Source organism: Hippoglossus hippoglossus, chromosome 13 (assembly GCF_009819705.1).
Source record: "Hippoglossus hippoglossus isolate fHipHip1 chromosome 13, fHipHip1.pri, whole genome shotgun sequence".
NCBI lineage: Eukaryota > Metazoa > Chordata > Actinopteri > Pleuronectiformes > Pleuronectidae > Hippoglossus > Hippoglossus hippoglossus.
This window is the reverse complement of record NC_047163.1, coordinates 12,141,000-12,160,999: the sequence shown is the minus strand read 5'-3', so window position 1 is coordinate 12,160,999 and position 20,000 is coordinate 12,141,000. Positions and strand designations below refer to the sequence as shown.

General features: G+C 43.0%; 1 protein-coding gene across 1 annotated transcript in view; it reads right to left on the bottom strand.

Moving 5' to 3' along the window:
• rsrc1 (arginine/serine-rich coiled-coil 1) overlaps nucleotides 1–20,000 on the bottom strand; it is a 118,737-nt gene that overhangs the window by 10,417 nt on the left and 88,320 nt on the right. The window contains exon 7 of the mRNA XM_034604542.1: nucleotides 11,092–11,163. Within this exon, the coding sequence (XP_034460433.1) occupies nucleotides 11,092–11,163 (72 nt within the window). The remainder of the gene's footprint in view (nucleotides 1–11,091; nucleotides 11,164–20,000) is intronic.

Sequence of the window (20,000 nt, the reverse complement as noted above, 5' to 3'; positions counted from 1 at the left end):
TTAGGTAATACTTTTAGACTGTATTGATTAAGGGCTGCTGACAGGTTCTGATGTTAGCCCTGGAAATGCATCAAGTGGTTAATGAGCAGCTATTAGGCCCATCGATTTGCTGATTTCAATTGATAGCTAGCAGGCCAAAGCAGCACGTCAATATTTGCATAACTAATACCCTGCAGCTTTAGGCATTGAGAAATGAGCCCTCAACGAGTAAGGGAGACAGGAAAGAGAGGGATACATAGAGAAAGGGAGATGAGGACAACGACAGCAGACAAAGGCAGATCAGCCACCCAGAAGTATGAGTCAGGAAGAAGCAGAGAAACAGAAATCAAAACCATCCAAACTGCTAAGAAAAGCTAAACTACCATGTGTTTCCTCCCTCTCTCTGTCCCTCTCTCTCTCTCTCTCTCTCTCTCTCTCTCTCTGTGTGTCTCTCTCTCTCTCTGTGTCTCTCTCTCTCTCTGTGTCTCTCTCTCTCTCTTTCTCTATGTGTGGGCCGTCTGTAAGGAAGCAAACCACCAATCGTAGCGCTGCAGCAATGATGAGATGTGACGCTGACGCTTGCCTGACGCCTGTGGCAGTCTGGGTCAACAGGTCACACAAAATGAAGGAGAATTCTGACAGGCGGAGCCAGATGTCCCACGCGTGTATCCCCGAGGACAGTGTGTATATGTACGCATATGTTTGTAAGTGCGCTTGTGGAGCAGGGAGATGTCTGGTGACAGAGCAGGTGGCTAAGCCAGTCTAATGTGCATTCCCACAAGATATCCCCCCCCACCCCACACACAACACACACACATTTATATACATTACCCCACCCCCCATCCAGAAAAGCCACATGTCTCTATAAACCCATGTTTTCTAACAATGCACCTTCCACCACAACACAAGTGATCCCCTGTGGTGCTCACCTTGTTATCTTTGTGTCAACTGCTCTCTGTGGACTTCGCCATCCAGTCGACTCCTGTCACTGACATCAGCGACCTGTCACACAATACTAATGCTCAGCTGTTTACCTTAACCAGGAGATCTGCAGTTTAAGTTCTGTGCAACTTGTGGAGAACGACATGTATGATCACAAATAAATTGTCCGTGCAGTCTTTAGTATTTTTTTTTTTACCTTAGCAGATATGGCATGTGATATGTTTATGTGATATCTTATGTGATATCTATTTGGCGTCAGGAAATGAAGAGCAGCTGGTGGCTGAGTGTCTCACACACACACACACTCTCACACACACTCACACTCACACACACACACACACACACACACACACGCTCTGCGAGTGTCTCCTAGTGATAGCGATCTCTTACTCTCCAGTCAATAAAGGCCTGAATGATGAATTAAAGACCCAAACAACTCGCTAATGACAGGATGACATGGCAGCCACGCGCCGTACTTTGGCTATCTCCTTCCACATCTCCCCTCATCGCTGCCTACTCACCACTCCTCTCTCTCCTGCCATACAACTCCATCTCTCCTCTCAACTTCCTCTCCTCAACTGACCCTGGTTCAACTACTCCGCAGTATATTCTCCACATCTATACACATATAAATCCTGCTACTACGATTAAATGCATGTGTTTAGCCTCTTTCCATCTCGGCCCATAATGAAGTCATGGTGAGGAACCGCAGATTGGCCCCAGTCTGTCAGCCATCACACAAAGTATCTGAAGCTCGCAGACTGTATTTAGAGGAAATGACGATGCATGTAATTGTTGGATTCTTCAATCAAACATACACTGACGGATCCTAAATACATTTGTAGTCATGCAACCTCATGCAACATAAAAAAACCACTAGCATACTGCATCTACTTGTAATAGGCTCATATGGAGAGTTTACCATTCATCAGGGGACGGCATGTTTATTGTTGCCTTGTTGACACTGTACTTATCATGGATATAAATAATGCATTCATTTCCAAAAAACAGAGGGTCTACCTTTCAGGAGAATAGTGCATCTACTGTATATTTACTGCATATAAATCGACTATTTATCAGAAACTCTAGCTCAGACTTGACTGCACGGTGCTAACTGCAAACATAGAGGGCTAACTAAAACCAGGTGTTTCTCTCTGTGTGTGTGTGTTTGTGTGTGTGTGTGTGTGTGTGTGTGTGTGTGTGTGTGTGTGTGTGTGTGTGTGTGTGTGTGTGTGTGTGTGTGTGTGTGAGGGAGAGAACGAGAGCAGTATGAGTGTTTGCCGATGTCCTGGACCTGGCCAGTGTCACAGAATCTCATTAAATAGTGAAGCTTTCACAGGCTGAGTGGTGAGATCTTCAAGATCACAGCCACTTTCTCTGTCCGATGGCTCCAAAGGGGGCTTGTGGCATTTCAGATTTTGCATTAAGTTTTGTTTCCCTTATATTTTTATTAAATTATGTATTAAGTACTGGGCGAGTCTTACTCTTTCAGGACTTGTCATCATGCTGCAAGAACAACAAGCCCCTCCAATGTCACTAGGAAAGAGGATAAGATGTTTCCTTTTGATATTTTTAGTAGATATTTACTGGTAAGTGCTTGTTCAGTAATAACATTTTGTTATTGAGCTTTCTACACAAAATATGCAAGAAGAGCTTTTATGTACAAAAAAAGGAGACAGAAGTTTTTAAAGATAGTGTAAAACAGCATGAAGTCATTTCTCATATATTAAACTCGGTAACCTACAGGATGATAACAGCATGGCTGTCTGTGAAAGAGTCTGTCAGACTCAAGGAGCTCTTTATTAAGCACAGTGCTGTTTTAGTGTGATTAGAGCAGAGTCCTGCCCTGCCCTTTACCAGAAATAACAAGCGTTTGACAGAATTAACTTGAAGTTGAACTACGCTGTGTGCGTGTGTGTGTGTGTGCGCGCGCGTGTGGAGGAGAAAAAGTGCAGCGGTCTCCATTTTTCGATCGCAGGCTGGTCAGCAGCTCTTTTATGAACAACTCCGTAATTAGAGAAACACCAAGCAACTAATTACTTAATTGGAGCAAGGTCTTTAAATTGAAAATGATGTAATCGGAATCCAGGAAATGGGCTTGATTTTCACATACACAAACACTTGAACGTCAACACACAAACAGGCACGCACACACACACATCAGGCACGCACGAGCGCGCGCACACACACAATGACAGACTCGTGACCTACAGTCTTCTTGACATGTAGCCATCAAGAAACCAACTCTTTCTCCTTAGTTGGGTCGTAATTGATTCTCTCTTTCACTCTGCTGGCTCATGACAGTGTGTGTGTGTGTGTGTGTGTGTGTGTGTGTGTGTGTGTGTGTGTGTGTGTGTGTGTGTGTGTGTGTGTGTGCGTGTGTGTTGAAGGAGAGGGGGAGAGAGAGCAAGGGAGACTCCTGTTTGTGTGGTCTGCTCCAAACTATATTAGTAAAGGTCATGGCCGCGTGTGTGTATGTGTGTGAGTGTATCTGAGTAGTAATTAATAAGGCAAATGCCCCACCCCACCACCCCCTCCTCCTTTTCTGACCTCAGTTGTCGACTAATAAGCTCGGCACCGAGTAATATATTATCCTCCTTTTTTCTACTGCATTCGGCCTTATTGGAGGAAATCGTGAGAAAAGTAACAAAACAAGGGTGACATTATCATTTGCATGTAAATCCAAAAACCCCTCAGTGTAAATGATTTTTCCTTCATGGCCTAAATTGCAGGGAGGAAATGCATGAATATTTGTGTGACTGTAATGTCCAGTCAGTGCGGCTATGTTTGATTTCTTTCAGCTGTACTGATGTGTGAGGAGCAAGGGGGTTAGTACCTCTCACTGCACGCTGACTCCATGTGTGTACAGGTCTGTGTATTGTACTGACTGAGTGGACAAAAGTATTAGTGTACTATATGCACTGAGTAAGCACAGTAAAGAGGTATAACACATTATTGTGCTATCTCGGATTTGTTAAATATTTTGCTGTTCATCAAGTGTCATTCGCTGTTCAGAAAGAAGAAGAAAACCACAACCTTCACTTCGGAGCAAAAAGGTGACATTTATAGTGATAATCATCAATATGAATTTCTTGATGTAACCTTTGGCCATATCGTCCAGTCCTATTATAATCACAAGTTTTTGAATCAAACCTAAGTGGCTCAAATATGATGCAACAATTGATGAACACATATATTATTATTAGGCCCAGACTTGGTAAACTAGCTAATCTTAAAAGCTGTGTCAGCAATCTGATGAGCAGATTTTGTCAAATGTTTGTAAATTTCAGACAGTAGTTATATGACCTCCTTTTCCTGTAAGCACATATAAAATAATTTTAAGTGAGTACCAACACCCTCATGACACAGTATAGTGTCACTAAACCCCTAATACACACATGCAACTCTCCGAAAATATCAAACATTAAGGACTCCCATGCAATCTCATTTCACAACAACACAACCGTCACACATGTAAAAAAAAAATAAAAAGGAGGGACTCTTCTGTGACCTCTGATGTCTAATGACACACCACCACATGGCCGGAGCCACCCAGGGCGCCAGCACTTTGACCTTCTACAGTCGGAGGAGCGTGTCGCATCACAGCAGTCTGACCACCCTGTTAGACCACAGCATACACACAACCGCTGTGTCTGATCAGATGCAGACAAAGTGAGAGTCCATAGGTCTGAGACCACTTTCCCATTCAGACTTCTTTCACATACTTTCACATACTGGGAATGTTTTCTGTCAAAGAGGCAAACTACTGCCTCAGCATCAAACTCCAGGTAGTAAGTCTACAATACTATGGTTGCAGTGATCATCAGATCAAGGAAAAATCTAGAAAATAACACCTGTAAAAAACATTTAGCCAAAAAGTAAATAGAAAACATACAGGCACTAACAGCTTTTCCCCAGTTACTAAACATTAATTCAATTAGAGTTTACGATTCATTATCAAATTTTCAACAAATCTGCCTGAGACTATCTTTAACCTAAATGTAATGGACAGGACAATATATCAGCCTGGTGACTCAACGCAGGGTTGCTGAATGTACATCAGTCTAAAGGCAGCAGGTTAATTGATAAGGGGGACCCAAGAAACGATTACCAATCACAGAGGCTAAAAGGGGACTGTCAATCATCTGTCCACTTGACCTGAATGGACACAGGTTGAAACTGCGTGCTCGGTTTTGGTGTAATCTAGCCTATGGCAGAGACAGCTTAGCCGCGATCGAGTCAAACGTGTCATTCCAAAGATATCCTTACAGAAATTATTAAGCTATAGGCCCCATAGCCTCTGCAGTGACAGCCCCACCAGGCAGCATCAGCATCCCATTACCCCGGCACAACAAAGGGTCACACGGGGTTAGCAGCATTCGGCATTCGCCTCCACTCGTTCCACGGGACCGGCAGCGCTTAGGACAGGAGGTCACCTAATCACCTTGCCGAGCCATTTCCAAGGGAGAAAGGGGGAAACGAGAGGTGGGGGGTAAGAAAAAAATCAACTTTAAATTTGCGGTGATGAAAAATCAATAAAGCAGTAATTGCTTGGCTTATCACCGTGCAATGAAACAAATTGGGAGGAGAAGGAAGGCAAGGGAGAGGGCTGGCGTCCATGTTGCACGCCAGGGTTTTTTTGGCTGCAGCATGTGGAGCTGAGCAAAGCATGAGAGAGAGAGGAGAGGAGTTTGGGCTTCAGTGGGCCAAGGCAAGGAAAAAAGGTCTCCTCGTGATAATTAAATCTTCTCACACTGATTTTCTGCCAAATTTATTTCCCCAGGGACCATAACTCTGATTCAGTGCTTACAAGCCTCGCATAACTAATCATTTCAACGTGGGGGGAACCACAAACCTGAATGAATAGGGAGGGGAGAGAGGAAAATAAAAAGAGAGATGGCTAGACCAAATTTGTGGCACTATTCATGTCAGAATCAATCATTATTTAGGCAGGACAAAAAATCTGAAATAAGTGTGGAGAGCTCTTCTGTAAGATTTTGTTTGAAACAGACCTTAAAAATTAAGGTGTAATTAACTGTCATTGTGCTCGCTTTTACACTTTCTCTGCAGAAAAAAAAAGAAGAAGCTTTAATTCCTGGAACAAATAGAAGCCATGAAGCCAATGAAGTGTCGGTTCAATATTCCTCTGACTGTTCCTGGCATGATTGTGTTGAACATAATAACACAACAAATAAGGCCATTTATCTGAAGTAACGACAGGAGATGGGGCTAACTCCACTAATCAATACGGAATCAATACAAACCAGATTTTCTTACATCAAAATCACTGAGACAGATCTTCCTTCAGTGCAGAGTGCACAAGAGCAATACAGTGCCTCCCTGGAGTCCTAGGGTGGATCATATAGCCGCTGGAAAGAACACAGTTTAAAAAAAACAAGTATTATGGGCTACCCTGAGCGAGGATGCTGGGAACTATAATTATAGCTTGGTATAACTCAGACACTCTCCTTATTGCATCTCCACGTTTTAGTTAATGTGATGAGATCATGGACACCAGATCACTCGTGTTTACCAGCGGATGAATTTCACCGCTTGTCCTTCAAGTGGCAGCCGGAGCGGTGCAGACGCCGCGCGGCGAGGTAGCGTGGCATGCCACACCATGGCCCCGGTAATTAAAACATTTAAAGCAGAGCCAGCCCCCCTGTGCTCCCGGGGTGTGATATGGGGGTCACGCGCCTGTAGATTCTAATTTGCGCACCATTTGTATTCATGACAGGCACGTGCTAAATATTTAACAGCAGCCCGGCAGGAGTTTTGTATTGTTAGGCTTTCCAGGTCAAATAATTTGATTTCAAGGCAGATTACATTAAGCGTCAATGTCCAAGCCACCACTCTCACTTGCCTCTCATTTCCTGTCTTTTATTACAACCGAGATAGGCCAGAACTGAAGGGATATGGCTTTGGATTATACAAGAGCTTGTTATCCCTGGATTAGTTATTATTTTCAATTAGAAAAGGGATCACATCATTTATTACAGAAGCACACACCCACAAAAGGTATTGCATGCTGACTCCCGCACGCAGAGCGGAAATTTTAGCTGACTGACAAATCGTTCAGCAGAGCACGTAATGACACCTAACAAGAGAAATATTATTTCAAACAAATGATGGTGCAGCCACAGGCACCATTAATGATATTTCACTTATATTGATTGTCCTTGGCTGTTGAGGATGTGTCCTCTCACTCCTCTATATGTTGAACAAGTTGGGCAAGAAACCGAATCCAGACATTTTTGTTTCAGCCGAGGACCTGCGGTGATTGACAACAGGGCTAGTTAAACGGTGATGAGGCGTTAATGGATGCTAGGTCCAGGAAGTGAAGGGAGGGAGGGGGGGAGAGTGAGATGGAGGGGGCATGCGGCTGAATATTTAATGGTTATATAATTCCTGAACACAGACACACACAGACAGGTACACACCCAACCCGTGACCTGTCCTACACACTGCGTAATTAGGGAAACAGTCCTTTCGTTTAGCTGCCAAAAGAGCAAACCGTAGGTATATATCCCCCTAATGATATGGGTTAAAGAGCTATTATACGTCTCATTAAAATATATGATCTCCCAATCTGGTGGTGGTTTGAGGTAATGGGGACACAGCAGCACCGGGGCTAAAATACCATCTGCAGGCAATAGACATGTGTCCAATCCATATCTACATAATTCTGCATGTCAGAGAGGGGCTGCATGAATGGAAAGATGTTTCTGTCAGCGAATCATGAACGAGGCACAGCACAATACGTTTTAGAGTGTTTGTTTAGAGAGTATGTAGTGTATAAAGCAGAATGTGAGTTATGGAGCATACAACACACACGGATTTTCTAGAAAACTTGGTGACGTGTTACATTTCTCTTTAAGGATATAAACCCCACGTTTCTCTTTAAGGATTTCAACCCCGTTCACTACAGTGCTTTATCGTGGCAGCACCCCAGGGTTAACATTCTCAATCGTGATGTTGTTGCCAAAAGCTCTCGAATCTTGTTGTCCGTCCAAGTTGACATCTTTGTTGGTCTCCTCTACGCATCTACCTCCTCTATAAAATCCTGAGATATTTGTATTCTTTTTGTTCTTTTAAGTTTTGCATCCGTCGCGTGTTCGAAACGTCATCGACTCGCTCTCTCCCGTGGTAAATTCTCAGGATATACTGATTTCTCGCATTGGCTCATTCAGACATTATCTAAAGTATTTACTAGGGGGCTGGCAAGATAACTCCAGAAAAGGCCCTGTAGCAACACACTCGAACATTTCTATTCTCACATACAGCCCCTGAACTCCGGATAATCTGAAATTATCCAGAGTTCAGGGCATGTCTGACAGCAGCTTTACTGTACATATACAGTTGGTGCTGTGTCTCAATGGCTCTGCAGATCCAATCTGTGGAAAAAACTACCAGTAAATATGTAACTAAAAGAAATAGTAAACATAATACATGAACGTAAATCTGCATTCAAATAAATAAACAGATTTACTTTGACACACAAAACGATCTGTGACTTTAAAAAGGTTGAATGATTAATAGGGGTAATAACAGAAGATTAATTGGAAACTATTCTGAAAATCAATTCTGTGAGGATTTGATGCTTTTTCCTGTTTCTTGTCGTTGAGAGCTTATAGTGTTGGCAATTTGATACATTTGGTTAATTGTCCAGACCTACATACAGAATAACCACACACTGTGACCCTGTATTTTGCCTTCAGTAAAGTGCCAGCTGACACTATAGTGCACACCAACAGACTGTGTTACACTGGCAGTCAGTTCTTCTTATTATAGCTGGACATACTAGGTTAGCTAAAAGCCTCCTGGGCACGCAAACAACATTTCTCAGCTTTAATAGCCTAAACAAGGCCTGCAACTGACAAAGGAATCATCCTCCCCTCTCATTCTCACACCCTTTCATATCACATTTCCTTTTTCAACCACTAGCATCATCTGGCTGCCCTTAACCAGAGAGCCAAACACTACTTTAATGTGGAGACTACTTTGTTAACTGATGACCACGGGGCCAGTTATTGATCCTCTCCTTTCTCTATCTCAGTAAAACCTGCTGATAAAAATCCCTCTCTTCTCGCAGGGCTCCGCAGTATGCAGCCACAGTTCGCTACAATAATAGCTTGCATATCATAGCATCCACATGAATCAGATCTCGGTGGTTTCGATTAGGGTTGAACTAACTCAAAAACATTGCCAGTCTAGGATGGGAATCTATTTATGAACGGAGAGTGTAGGTGGTAGTGTTCTTCACTTTTCCCCTCCGTTCTCTTTAAAGGTTTTCTCATTTCACTTGACTTAACGGTTCAAGTGTAAACTTTCTAGTTGTGTTCACCTCTAAGAGGCCCTGCAGGGAATAAGAAGACTCCTGGTGATCTGATGTTTAGCAGCAACAGTGGCCCACCTCCTCCATTTTAGCAGTGCTGGGAGGATGGAGCCGGCTGACTCCGCTTGTGTGTGTGTGCGTGGTAGCTTGTATGTATTTGCGACAGTGCCACTGGCGTCTCTCACTACCGAGGTAAGGGCAAGTCATCTGGACCACTTTGTCAAGCCCCTCTGATCTCACTTCATGTATCTCTGTGTCGGGAAAGGAATAAAATGATCGTCCTTGAAGGCAGCGCCCGCCCAGCGTGCGGCGCTTCCACCACTCCACCGCACAATTAAGCACAACACCTTATTTCACACAGACGAAACAGCTGGAGTGAGGCTTCGAGCAAAGGGGAGAAAGAGTCAACTGCTTCCAAAGTGTGAACTTTGCTTAAAAAAAAGCTATTTGACTGGGAGCTTTGCTCTGTTGCTCCAAGCGAGGCACTTAGTCACCACTTTGGCAATGCTTCCACACAGAGAAGAGGTTAGGAGAGAGGTGGAAACGGTTGATGAGGACAAATGGAGGTGGGAGGAAAGCGAGTATGTAAGACAGAAAGTAGGAGGAGAAAAACTGAAAGGAAAAGGAGGAAGAGACTGAGCAGTAAGGCAGAGAAAAATGTATATTATTAATGTTAGAGCGGCAGAGAGGCTGAAAGAAACAAGAAAACAAAACAGGGTGCAATGAAGTGAAGGAGGGAAGGAACTGGAAGACCAAAGCAAAAGTGCAGGGGCTAATTAGTTTCTGATGGCTGGACTTTCATTTGGCTAAAAGGTCAGCTAACTTTAAAGGTCACACTGACGTGCCTGCTCGATACAAACACAAAAAATGACACAAAAAGAGGGGAGACCGAGAGAAAGAGTCCAGCAATATAAAAACACCCACACTAGAACAAATTATACTACTACACATCATCTGCATTCACGCGCACACACACGCACGCGCACACACACACAGTAGTTGACAGCACATTTGATATTCTCATTTGTATCATGCTCTGGTCAGAGGAGGGACCAGGGTCATTACTCCATCTGAGGACATTTATTACTGCCACTGCAAATTACTCATGACTTTATTTGAATGTGTATCCAGATTATGTGTGTGCGCAGTATGCCTGTGTCTGCATGTTCCTTGATGATGGTGGTGGTGTTGTTGTTGGAGGGGCTGGGGGTGGGGTCATGTTGGCAGGATAAATTTACTACCTGCAATGCTAAGCATATTTCTGCCTTACACATATACGGTGCATCTTTATGTAGATTACAGCCATCTTAATAAAAACTATCAGCATCTCCGAGTCCATGTTCTTCAAATTGAAAATCAACTGTTAAACTGTTCCATAAAATTGTTAATCTGTGAATGTAAAGATATCAGATGTGTTCAAATGTGTAAAACCACTGACGTCGCAGATAGCGTATTGATTAACTGATTTAAGAAAGAGAAGTGCGGTATAGATTTTCTGAAATGCTTATTCTGTGTTCTTGGAATTGTTGTTGCCGTGTTACAGCCTAAAACATTTCTTTGTATTCCGTGTTCCCCAACTCCTCAATCATAATATCAACAGCCATTTGATGGAGGAGGAAATATAATACACAGCTAGCTTGAATTATTTCAGCTGCTATCATGCCAACAACTTTAATGCTACAATTTGTGTTAAACTTTATGGTTCATGCTTTTCTTTTTGATTGGCTTTGTGACTGTGTTGTCAGTGTAGCACTACAAGAGTCCATATGTTGGATCGATGGCAGAAACACAAGCAAAGACAAGCGCAGACACACACACACATATATATAACTCACCTTCTTCTAATTTCTTTCGGGCCTCCTCCTCTCTCTTGGCTACTTTGGCCCTCAGCACCTCATCCGTCTTGGCTGGAAAAGAAAGACAACAGACGACAGCGTTAGGAGCAAAGTAGAACTTGAGGAACCACTCATAATGCTTTCAATATAGAAAATAGTTGTAGCATTAAAATTGCAGTGTAGGATTTGATTTTGAATGATTATTATAGATAATATATATATCATTACATAAATCTAAATTTAATGAAGCCATCTTAACAACTATGCATTTTCATGGACAAGGCACAAAACCTATTTCTGTGCAAGATACTGACGTTGGAAACAAATTGATATTCGTCACCGATAACGCAGGAATTACCAGAGGACACGTTACCAGATCAACACTTTGCGCACAAATCAATAACAGTATGACTCATTCCTTCTCCCTTTCCTGCCAGGTAGTGCCAGGCTCCGATTTTCCCTCACACCCCTGTAAAAGTCAGAGCGTCTTCCTGAGAGGTGTATATCGTCTCGGCATAATGAAAAGCTTAAGAGAAAGTGAGGCGGCGGGAGTAAACACTCGTCAGGACATTTTAAGCATCTCTCATCATCAGCGGCGTCGTCTCCGCTCGCTCATCCTCCACCTTTCCCCCCGAATAATCAAGATGTTAAGCCACATTAAAAAATATAATGCCGTGTATGGCAGGACTATCAATACTGCCTCTAAATTAATTACATTTCCGTTGCGGCGCATCATTTATTTTGCAGCGTTAGGGCCTCAGTGGAGCCATTCGCCTTTATTGCTATCTCACTTGGTTGATGAGTGAGCTATGTAAAATTGAGTCTCCAATATCATTATACTTAATGAGTTTTAACTTTGAGGGAAAAAAAGTAAGAGAGAGAAACAGAAGAAGAGAGCGAGTAGACAAGAGAGAAGAAAGGAGGAGGGGGTGAGAGCTCTGTGCTGTTTTAGGGAAGTTAATACAATATACGAGTGGGTGTAAGTGTTTGTGAGCACTTAGAGAATGTTTGTGTTAGGGCACAGCTGTGGGTGTCCGAATGTGGTTTATTGCACCACTTGAGATGCTTGTGAGTTTTGTGTGCGCCCATGATTTTGCATCTGAATGTGTGTTAGATTTGCTCTGCAAGCATGTTCCATAAAAATACAACACATACATATCTGTGCATGCGTGTGCGTGTTTGGATGCAGGAGGCCATGGGTTGTGTTAGTCTCTCTGTGACTGCGCTGCTGTTTTTGTTCAGTAATTGGCGTAGACAAAGAACCCGTCACACTGCTGTTACGGCTGGTTAAGTCTGGAGGTTCCGCATCTTTACTAACAATGACTCTACATGGATGACTGAACCCTCCTCTACCTCCCTCAGCTAGAGAGTGTGTGTGTGTGTGTGTGTGTGTGTGTGTGTGTGTGTGTGTGTGTGTGTGTGTGTGTGTGTGTGTGTGTGTGTGTGTGTGTGTGTGGGAGCATGCTTAACCAAACCCACAACAACCAATCTCAGTCTGCTCGCTAAAACAGTCATAATTTTGTAAGTTTGTGTGTTTGTGCCAAAAAACCAAACCATGGGCTGCACTAGCCTGCATCTCCGAGCAACTACAATCGAGTTTTCTTGTTTGTATGCACATGTGTGGTTTGTATGAGTGTGTGTACTCTTCTCTATGTTCTACAGTTTGCTCTTTGCTCGGGGCTACCGAGAGGCAGGTAGGAGACGGAGCGGTACTGGTGGTGCGATGGAGCGGGAGGTAGATGGTGAAAGGGAGATAGGCAGATAGATAAGGGCCTTGTTGGAAGAAAGAAGAACTGACAGTGAGGGGAAACAGACAATGCAGGAGTAAGAGAAAAAAGCCTTGCCTGCGTACACACAAACATGCGCACACAAACAACAGGAGTGATTTGTCGCCTCTTTTTGTTTGCATGTTTATCCTCCACCTCTATCCCTTCATCCCTCCCCCAACAGGTTCGCTTATCCTCTCGTCTCCCCCTCTGCTTTGCCTTCTCCCATCCCACCCCGTTTTTATGCTTTCTCTTCCGTCTCTTGCTCATCTCTCTAGTACACTGTGCCTGGGGGCAATAGCAGCAAATCAAACTGTTTATCCATCTCTCATCAGTGCACTGCCTCACGGGGCTCCTGCCCCCTCAAAACAATGAATGTAGGCCTGTGTGCTGAGCCAGGGATACAATTTAATTGCATCAATAAGGAGTTCTGCTTTAAAAACGATAAAATACAAAAAACAACAACATTGCAGCGATACACTTTGCTGTACCATCATGAAAAGCCTGATAAAGTAAAGGATTACGCATCACAGCTGCACCTGTCAACAAATGAAGGCTTGTCTGTGTGCAGAGGCCACGCAGTGGAAGTATATTTCTTGGCAACTTTGTGGCTCCAGTTCATTGTCGGATAATTCTGTGATGGACTTTTATTAAAGCACGTAATAAACGGCTGGGTGTTGGGGAGAGGAGAGTTCTTTCACTTCATTTAGACTTCGTTCAGTCTTGGCTGCAGGGGCGGAGGGAAAGAGGAGGGATGGCGGCGGGAAGGGGCGGAGAGCGTCAGTGAAATCGCATTGTGATTATGAGTATAATTGCAGCTCAGGGGCCCAGGGGCCATGTAGCTCTGATGGCGCTAGAAGATGTTTTATGCACAGGAACAGAGAGGAAGAAAGTGAGAAAAGAGAGAAAGAGCGAGAGTGGGAGGGAGAGGCAGGCTGCCAGGATGTTTGCATTTTTTTCTCTCTTCACTTTACCGAATTTCCTCTTCTATCTTTTTCTCCTCCCTTCTTTTTCCTCCTTTCTTCTCCTCCTCCCCCGAACGTCCTCCCTCCCTCACTCGGCTCTTCTCCTCTCCTATTCTCTTCTGTCCTCCTCTCTCTTCTCTCCTGTCCTCCTCCCTTGGCAGGATTAGCTGGGTCTCGTTAGAGGGGAAATGTAATAATGCTCCTACCAGGTGGAATCGGGCCCGCTCCATTATCAGCCGGGAGATGGATGGGCCATGTAGGGCCGGCGGGGGCCACGCGCGCACGCAATTTAGATTCAATAAACTGGCAAAGCAAGACCCCCAATCTGATTTATCTCTTACACGCCGCCAATGCTTGCTGCTACGATGCTGATTCCCTATTACCGCTCAGAGAAGGACTATTCATTGGATGTAAGGCACGGCAGTGAGAGAGGCTTGTCGGGCCCCCGGGACGGCAGCAAAACAGATACAGCAGAGGGTTAATACGTTTACACACAGATAAGCAATTAAATCTAAGGCTGAGGTGAGTTATAGAGTTATTAAGGAGGGATTGGGGTGGAGGGGGAGAGAAGGGAGGGACAGAGGGTGAGAAAAAGAAGAAGTGAAATGTTATTCAGCTAGAGTGTAGTAGCTCAGGCCTCAGGCCTGGTAAAGTAAGTATCAAAAGTGGAAAAGGTGATCATATTATACAGTTCATGAGGTGAGAGAAGAACAGAAGAGCATCAATCTGCCCACGTTGTTCAATAAACTCAACACAGCACGAGATAGAACAGTTATCCACTTAGTCCGTGTGCATTTGTGTGAGCTTATGACCGAGGACATGTATGCTGGAGCATGTCTTCATTTCTAAATGTAAATGGGCATGTGTTGGCGTAACAGGCATATTCATATCCACTGTATATCTGACTGTAAGTATGCATAGCATCACACGCCATCGTGAGTCTGTGCATGTATGTGTTTGTGTGTGTGTGTGTGTGTGTGAGCTGCAGTGATGTTTGCGTTGTCGGTAGCGGTGGGTGTCATTCCGTCCAGCCGCCAATCAAAGTGAATCTGAATGTCAGCGGGAGAGGAGGCGTGATAAATCAGCCTCACACCCAACGACAAACAAAATATTAGAGGCAGCGCGGCGCCATTGGAAAAACGTCCCTTCCAATCAGCCGAGCACTTTGCGGTGAAGCTCGGGAGCTGCATGGCCCTGCAACCGACGCTGAATACCAGAGAGACAGATAAGACAATAAACAGATAAGTGAGAGACAGACAGGTTGGAAGACGAGCAGAAAGACAAACAGACATAAAGACACACAGAAAAATAACGAGAAGAAAGATGAGAGTAGGCTGACAGGCAGACAGACAGGTGGAAAGACAGAAAACTGCTGGAGTAACAGACTGGATAGTCGAGCAGAACGACGTATTGCTGCGGAAATATTAATATCCAAATGTATACAAGTGTCACAGTCCCTTCTTTTAAGACATGAAATGAAGTAAGTCTCATCAGGGCCAAACTGATTTTTGGATGACTAAAATTTAAGATAGGTAATTAATCTATAGTAATTTATGTTGATTTATTTATTGTAACACGTCAAGGTGCTAATAAATCTGAGCATTAATATAATATTTTTTATATCTTAAGTTGCTTTTTTATATTATGTATAACTTCAAAATAAGTATTATTCTAATAATGTACTGCTGGTTGCAAGTCTGTGGATTTCTTTCCCAAGTTGAAACTAAACTTAACATTAAGTGTAAGTCAAAAATGGATTTATGGATAAAATTTTAAGTGTCAGGATGAATAGACCAGATGATGAACAACTGTAATAGTTTCTCCTCAAAATCCACCCTGATAATTACTTCAGCGATTAATGATTTTCAACAAGCAAAACCACCTCAATGCTATTGTTCTAAGAATGAGAAACGGAAGACAAAAACATTGTGCAATGATGGTGAACTTATGACTCTGCTCTATCATTTTTTTCAACTGTAATAAGATGGGATCACAAATCAGTCATTTGACAGACAGTTTAGTGTAGAAGGCACAGTTTACCATGAAGCGATACCAAGGCTGAGCCTTGACTGTGGGATGCAAGAAAGAAAAGGATACAGTTTCCACACAGTGTTGAGTGGGAGAGGCCTACTTATCTTTCTGGGTATCACAAAGAAATCTGTGATCACATGACGTGTAGATGAATTTGAGTTGAAACAATGAGCAAGAGAACGGTAACACAGAGGAAGGAGATAAAGGATTTCTAGTTTAACATTTTCTTAACAAACTGTCACTGTCCTCTCTTTTTATTTATGCTTTATTTACAGGTTCCTGACCAGACCAGGGTGTTTTAAGACTGCTGTAACTCTAGCTGTGGTACTCAACACTTTAATGCCAAAAAAATGTCAATTCTTATCTTCCTTTTGAGACTTGAGGTGAATATAAATCCTCTAAATTCTACTGTATCTTCTAATGCAGAAACCTTCCGCAGGTGAGGATGTTAAATGGATCACAAGAAGGAGCAACATCTGAAGTAACCACTAGGTGGCACAGCACACAGGGAACACAAGTGGGAGGCTTTAGCCAGGCCTCGATTTTATGTGTGCTTAAATGCAGGTATCTCTGTATGTGTGTGTGAATGTGTGTGCGTGTGTGTCTGTGTGGTCTTGTACAGCTGTCTTTGTGAGGACCAGTTTGAGCCTACAATCTACGGAGTGAGGACATTTTGGGAAAGTGAGGACATTTTGGGAAAGTGAGGACATTTTGGCCAGTCCTCACTTTCTGACCCCACTTTATTGGACAGTTTGGGGGTTAAGACTTGGTTTTAGGGTTAGAATTATGTTAAGGTTAGGGTTGTGATTGTTAAGGTCAGAGGATAGGGAATGCATTATGCCAATGAGTGTCGTCACTAAGATAGAAGTACAAACTTGTGTGTGTGTGTGTTTGTGTGTGTGCAGGACCCTCTATCAAAACCAGCTTGTGTAGACCTTGTAGCTGTAAAGTCTAATTTGACACGGGGACATATCACAAATGTACGTGCATCCTGATCGCACAGGCAGACATGAGAAGATAAAACAGGAAGTGATTTAAATATTTAGCAGCAGCATGCATAAAATCACTCAAAGGCCTGAAAAAAGTCTCTAGACAACAAAAAAAGGTTCACAAAAGTACTGTATATGAATCAGCATTTTAGCCACAACCATACAATGTGTGTGAAAATGGTAGCGAGTAAAATCCTCCAGGCAGGAGACAGGAGAGATGAACTTGAATGAGCTTTCGCGGAGGATGCCCTCTGCATCTGTCATCAGGCTGATTTAACGACACCCAATGAAATATTTACAAACCAAACAATTAGAGAGAGATATCTTACAAAATCAATCAATTATTCATCGGCAATCGTCTGAAGAGCTTTTTTTTTGTTTCAAGGCTATATTCTGATGCTGGGGAGTGCATCAATTAGGGCTCATGCTCCCGTGGTGTTATGGATGCTTAAGAGGGGAATGATCGTCTCAATGTAGCAGCCAGATGTAAGATGCCAGGACTGGATGCTGACACTGTGTTGTGGCAGATGAGTTTGATAAAGCCCTAAATTGACACGCTGATCTGATACGCTGATATGGGACGAGTGAAGTCAGAGGGACAACTCAGATCATTCAGCTGAATGTGTGAATAAATGAAAACTTGTGCAACATTTGTTCTATTAATATTTAAAAATTGCCTCTTAACACGAGACACCTGGGCTCCGCGTTTGTATTTTTCTGTTTGATGATCATGCTGAGATTGCATCTGTCAAACTCAGAGAGGTGAGGAATTAAGAAGAGATTTATCTACGAGGAGAAAAAAAAACATGAGGTAACTCAGACCAGAGTTCATTGTCTCTGCATAACTACAAACACAAACTCATACAATTCAAATGAGCAACACGTCTTTGCAAAGGCATTTTATACATATAGTGGATATATGTGGACGTTTTCATGGTAACTTCAGCAGAGTGAAGCAACAACACAAATCCTCTGCTAATCTCTTTCAATTATAATGTGGTTAAATCTGTTTCTCCAGTGACTTAAGTCTAAAGAGTAATATGCTGCCATGCAGAAAACTCTGTTTAAAGGCAAAGATTATATAAACTGATGATCTCCCTCATTAGTCCATTAATCAACATATTTGACCAATTGTGAATGAATATAATTATTAAGTTAAGTACAGCTTATTAAGTGTTTAGCATTTTCTAAATATTTTTGTGACAACAGATACGTGACTTTACAGCTTCTTGTAATGAGCAGTAGCTAAAACTTTATTCCTATAAAGACGTGTAAAAACAAAGACAAAGGCTAAGATCCTGATCACAGACTCCTCAATTACTTGACTTGACTGTCAAATTGTCCTGTGTGGCAGTTTGACTTGATTTTGAATCAGTTTTAAGAGGCCAGTACAATAAACCTCAGCCCCACATTACGCTTGGCTCCTGACAAACACACTTGGTCTGTGTTTTATTTCCTTTGGGCCAAACCTTGTACAAGAGGTCTAGGGTTGAGAACAGGTTACAAATAAGCTGCTGAGCAGCGTGGCCTTCGCGATGCATGTGAATGGCACGGAATCAGCATCCCATCCTTTACACCTAAGGGCGATAGAGTATCCCATGACTCTGCAGGTGCACCAGCGCGCTTAGAAAGACGTAGGCCCCAGACCCTGGGCCAGCAAGGAGAGCTGCTGCAAATATGGGGAGGAGCAGAGGCCTCCAGCGGTCAGAGAGATCACAGAGAGAGGTTACTCTGAGGACCACGCACTGCCATGGGGTGCATGCACTCGCATGCACTTATAACCACACCTGAAGAACACACACTGATGTGCAGATACTCACATAAGAGCAGCACACACACATATCACACACACATATCACACACACATATCACACACACATATCCCACAAGCCTGAGGGGAAAAATCTAACAACAAAGCCTTGACAGTACAACATGTAGGTCAAACAAAGTTCAACCTTGAAACAGTATGGAAATATCATATGTTTATTGTAAATGTTCCTGCCTTATAGGATGTACAGTAGATGTTAAAACATTACATTACATCATGTGTGTATATGTGCGAGTGTAAGCTGTAAAACCGAAGCCATTTTAATGGTTTGGTGGGAGGTGGAGATGCCTTTAAGCCTCTTAGATAAATATAAAAGTTCTGTCATGAGAACTTGACTGAGATGAGCGTGTAAGTGTATAACAGAGGTCTTGAGAGGGCAATCAGACCAAATCCATAATGCAGCGATCACATGGTGAAATATTAAGCATCCCGGGGCCTCTGAATGACATCTCACCCTCAACTTCAACCTTGTCTTGTCTCCACATGTCACCGTCTCTTTCGTATGCCTCCCTATATTTTACTTGTACCCCCTTTATGTCCTTTACTTCACCTCTTTCTCTTTGAACACTCTTCTGCTTCTTTGCATACTTTTTCCATCATTTAAGCTTTCAACGCATTCATGTGTTAGGTGCCAGTGATACTGCGTTTGCACACACATCCGTTGTAGGATGCGGAGGTTCATAATCATCATACCATCTTGAAATGCTACAGCGTCAGCATGTTTCTAGCAAAGCAGCTTCAGTGTGAAAGGGGCACAAAGTCAGTTTACGGTTTAGGTTTTTGTCTGTTTCAATAATAATCTATAACCATGTGCTTAGGCTGGCAGCATCTGTGTTGTGTCACCCAATCAGGAAGTAGCTGCCTCTTGTGGCCAGAGAGTCTACTTTCATGTTGAGGAGGTTCAAACCAAAGCCAGTTGTTGTAAAAATAAACCGTAAATGTCTGGAGACATTAATCTAGTCTAGATTATTTTTTCTGTGATGTTATTTACTGTGTTGGAGGTGAAAATACTCATGTTGCACTGCTTTTTGAAAAACATCAAGATATAGAGAGACGGGGACAGAGAGACAATAAAACAAGAGCAACTTTTCTTACATTTCTGTCCAAAAGGAACAGATGGATATAAACTGAAGCCTGGAGAAATGTTACAACAGAGGAACATAAGGTCAGATTTACACCCTTCACTTGGCCTTTGCTTCACCAAATCTGAGATCTCTCTGCCAGCTGTTGCTCTGCTCTGTGATGATTCACTCTCTGTTGATTCTTGTCTCACAGAGCTCATTTGAAAATAAAGAATGGGCGGCCTTTTTTATTGTGTGTACAAATAAGC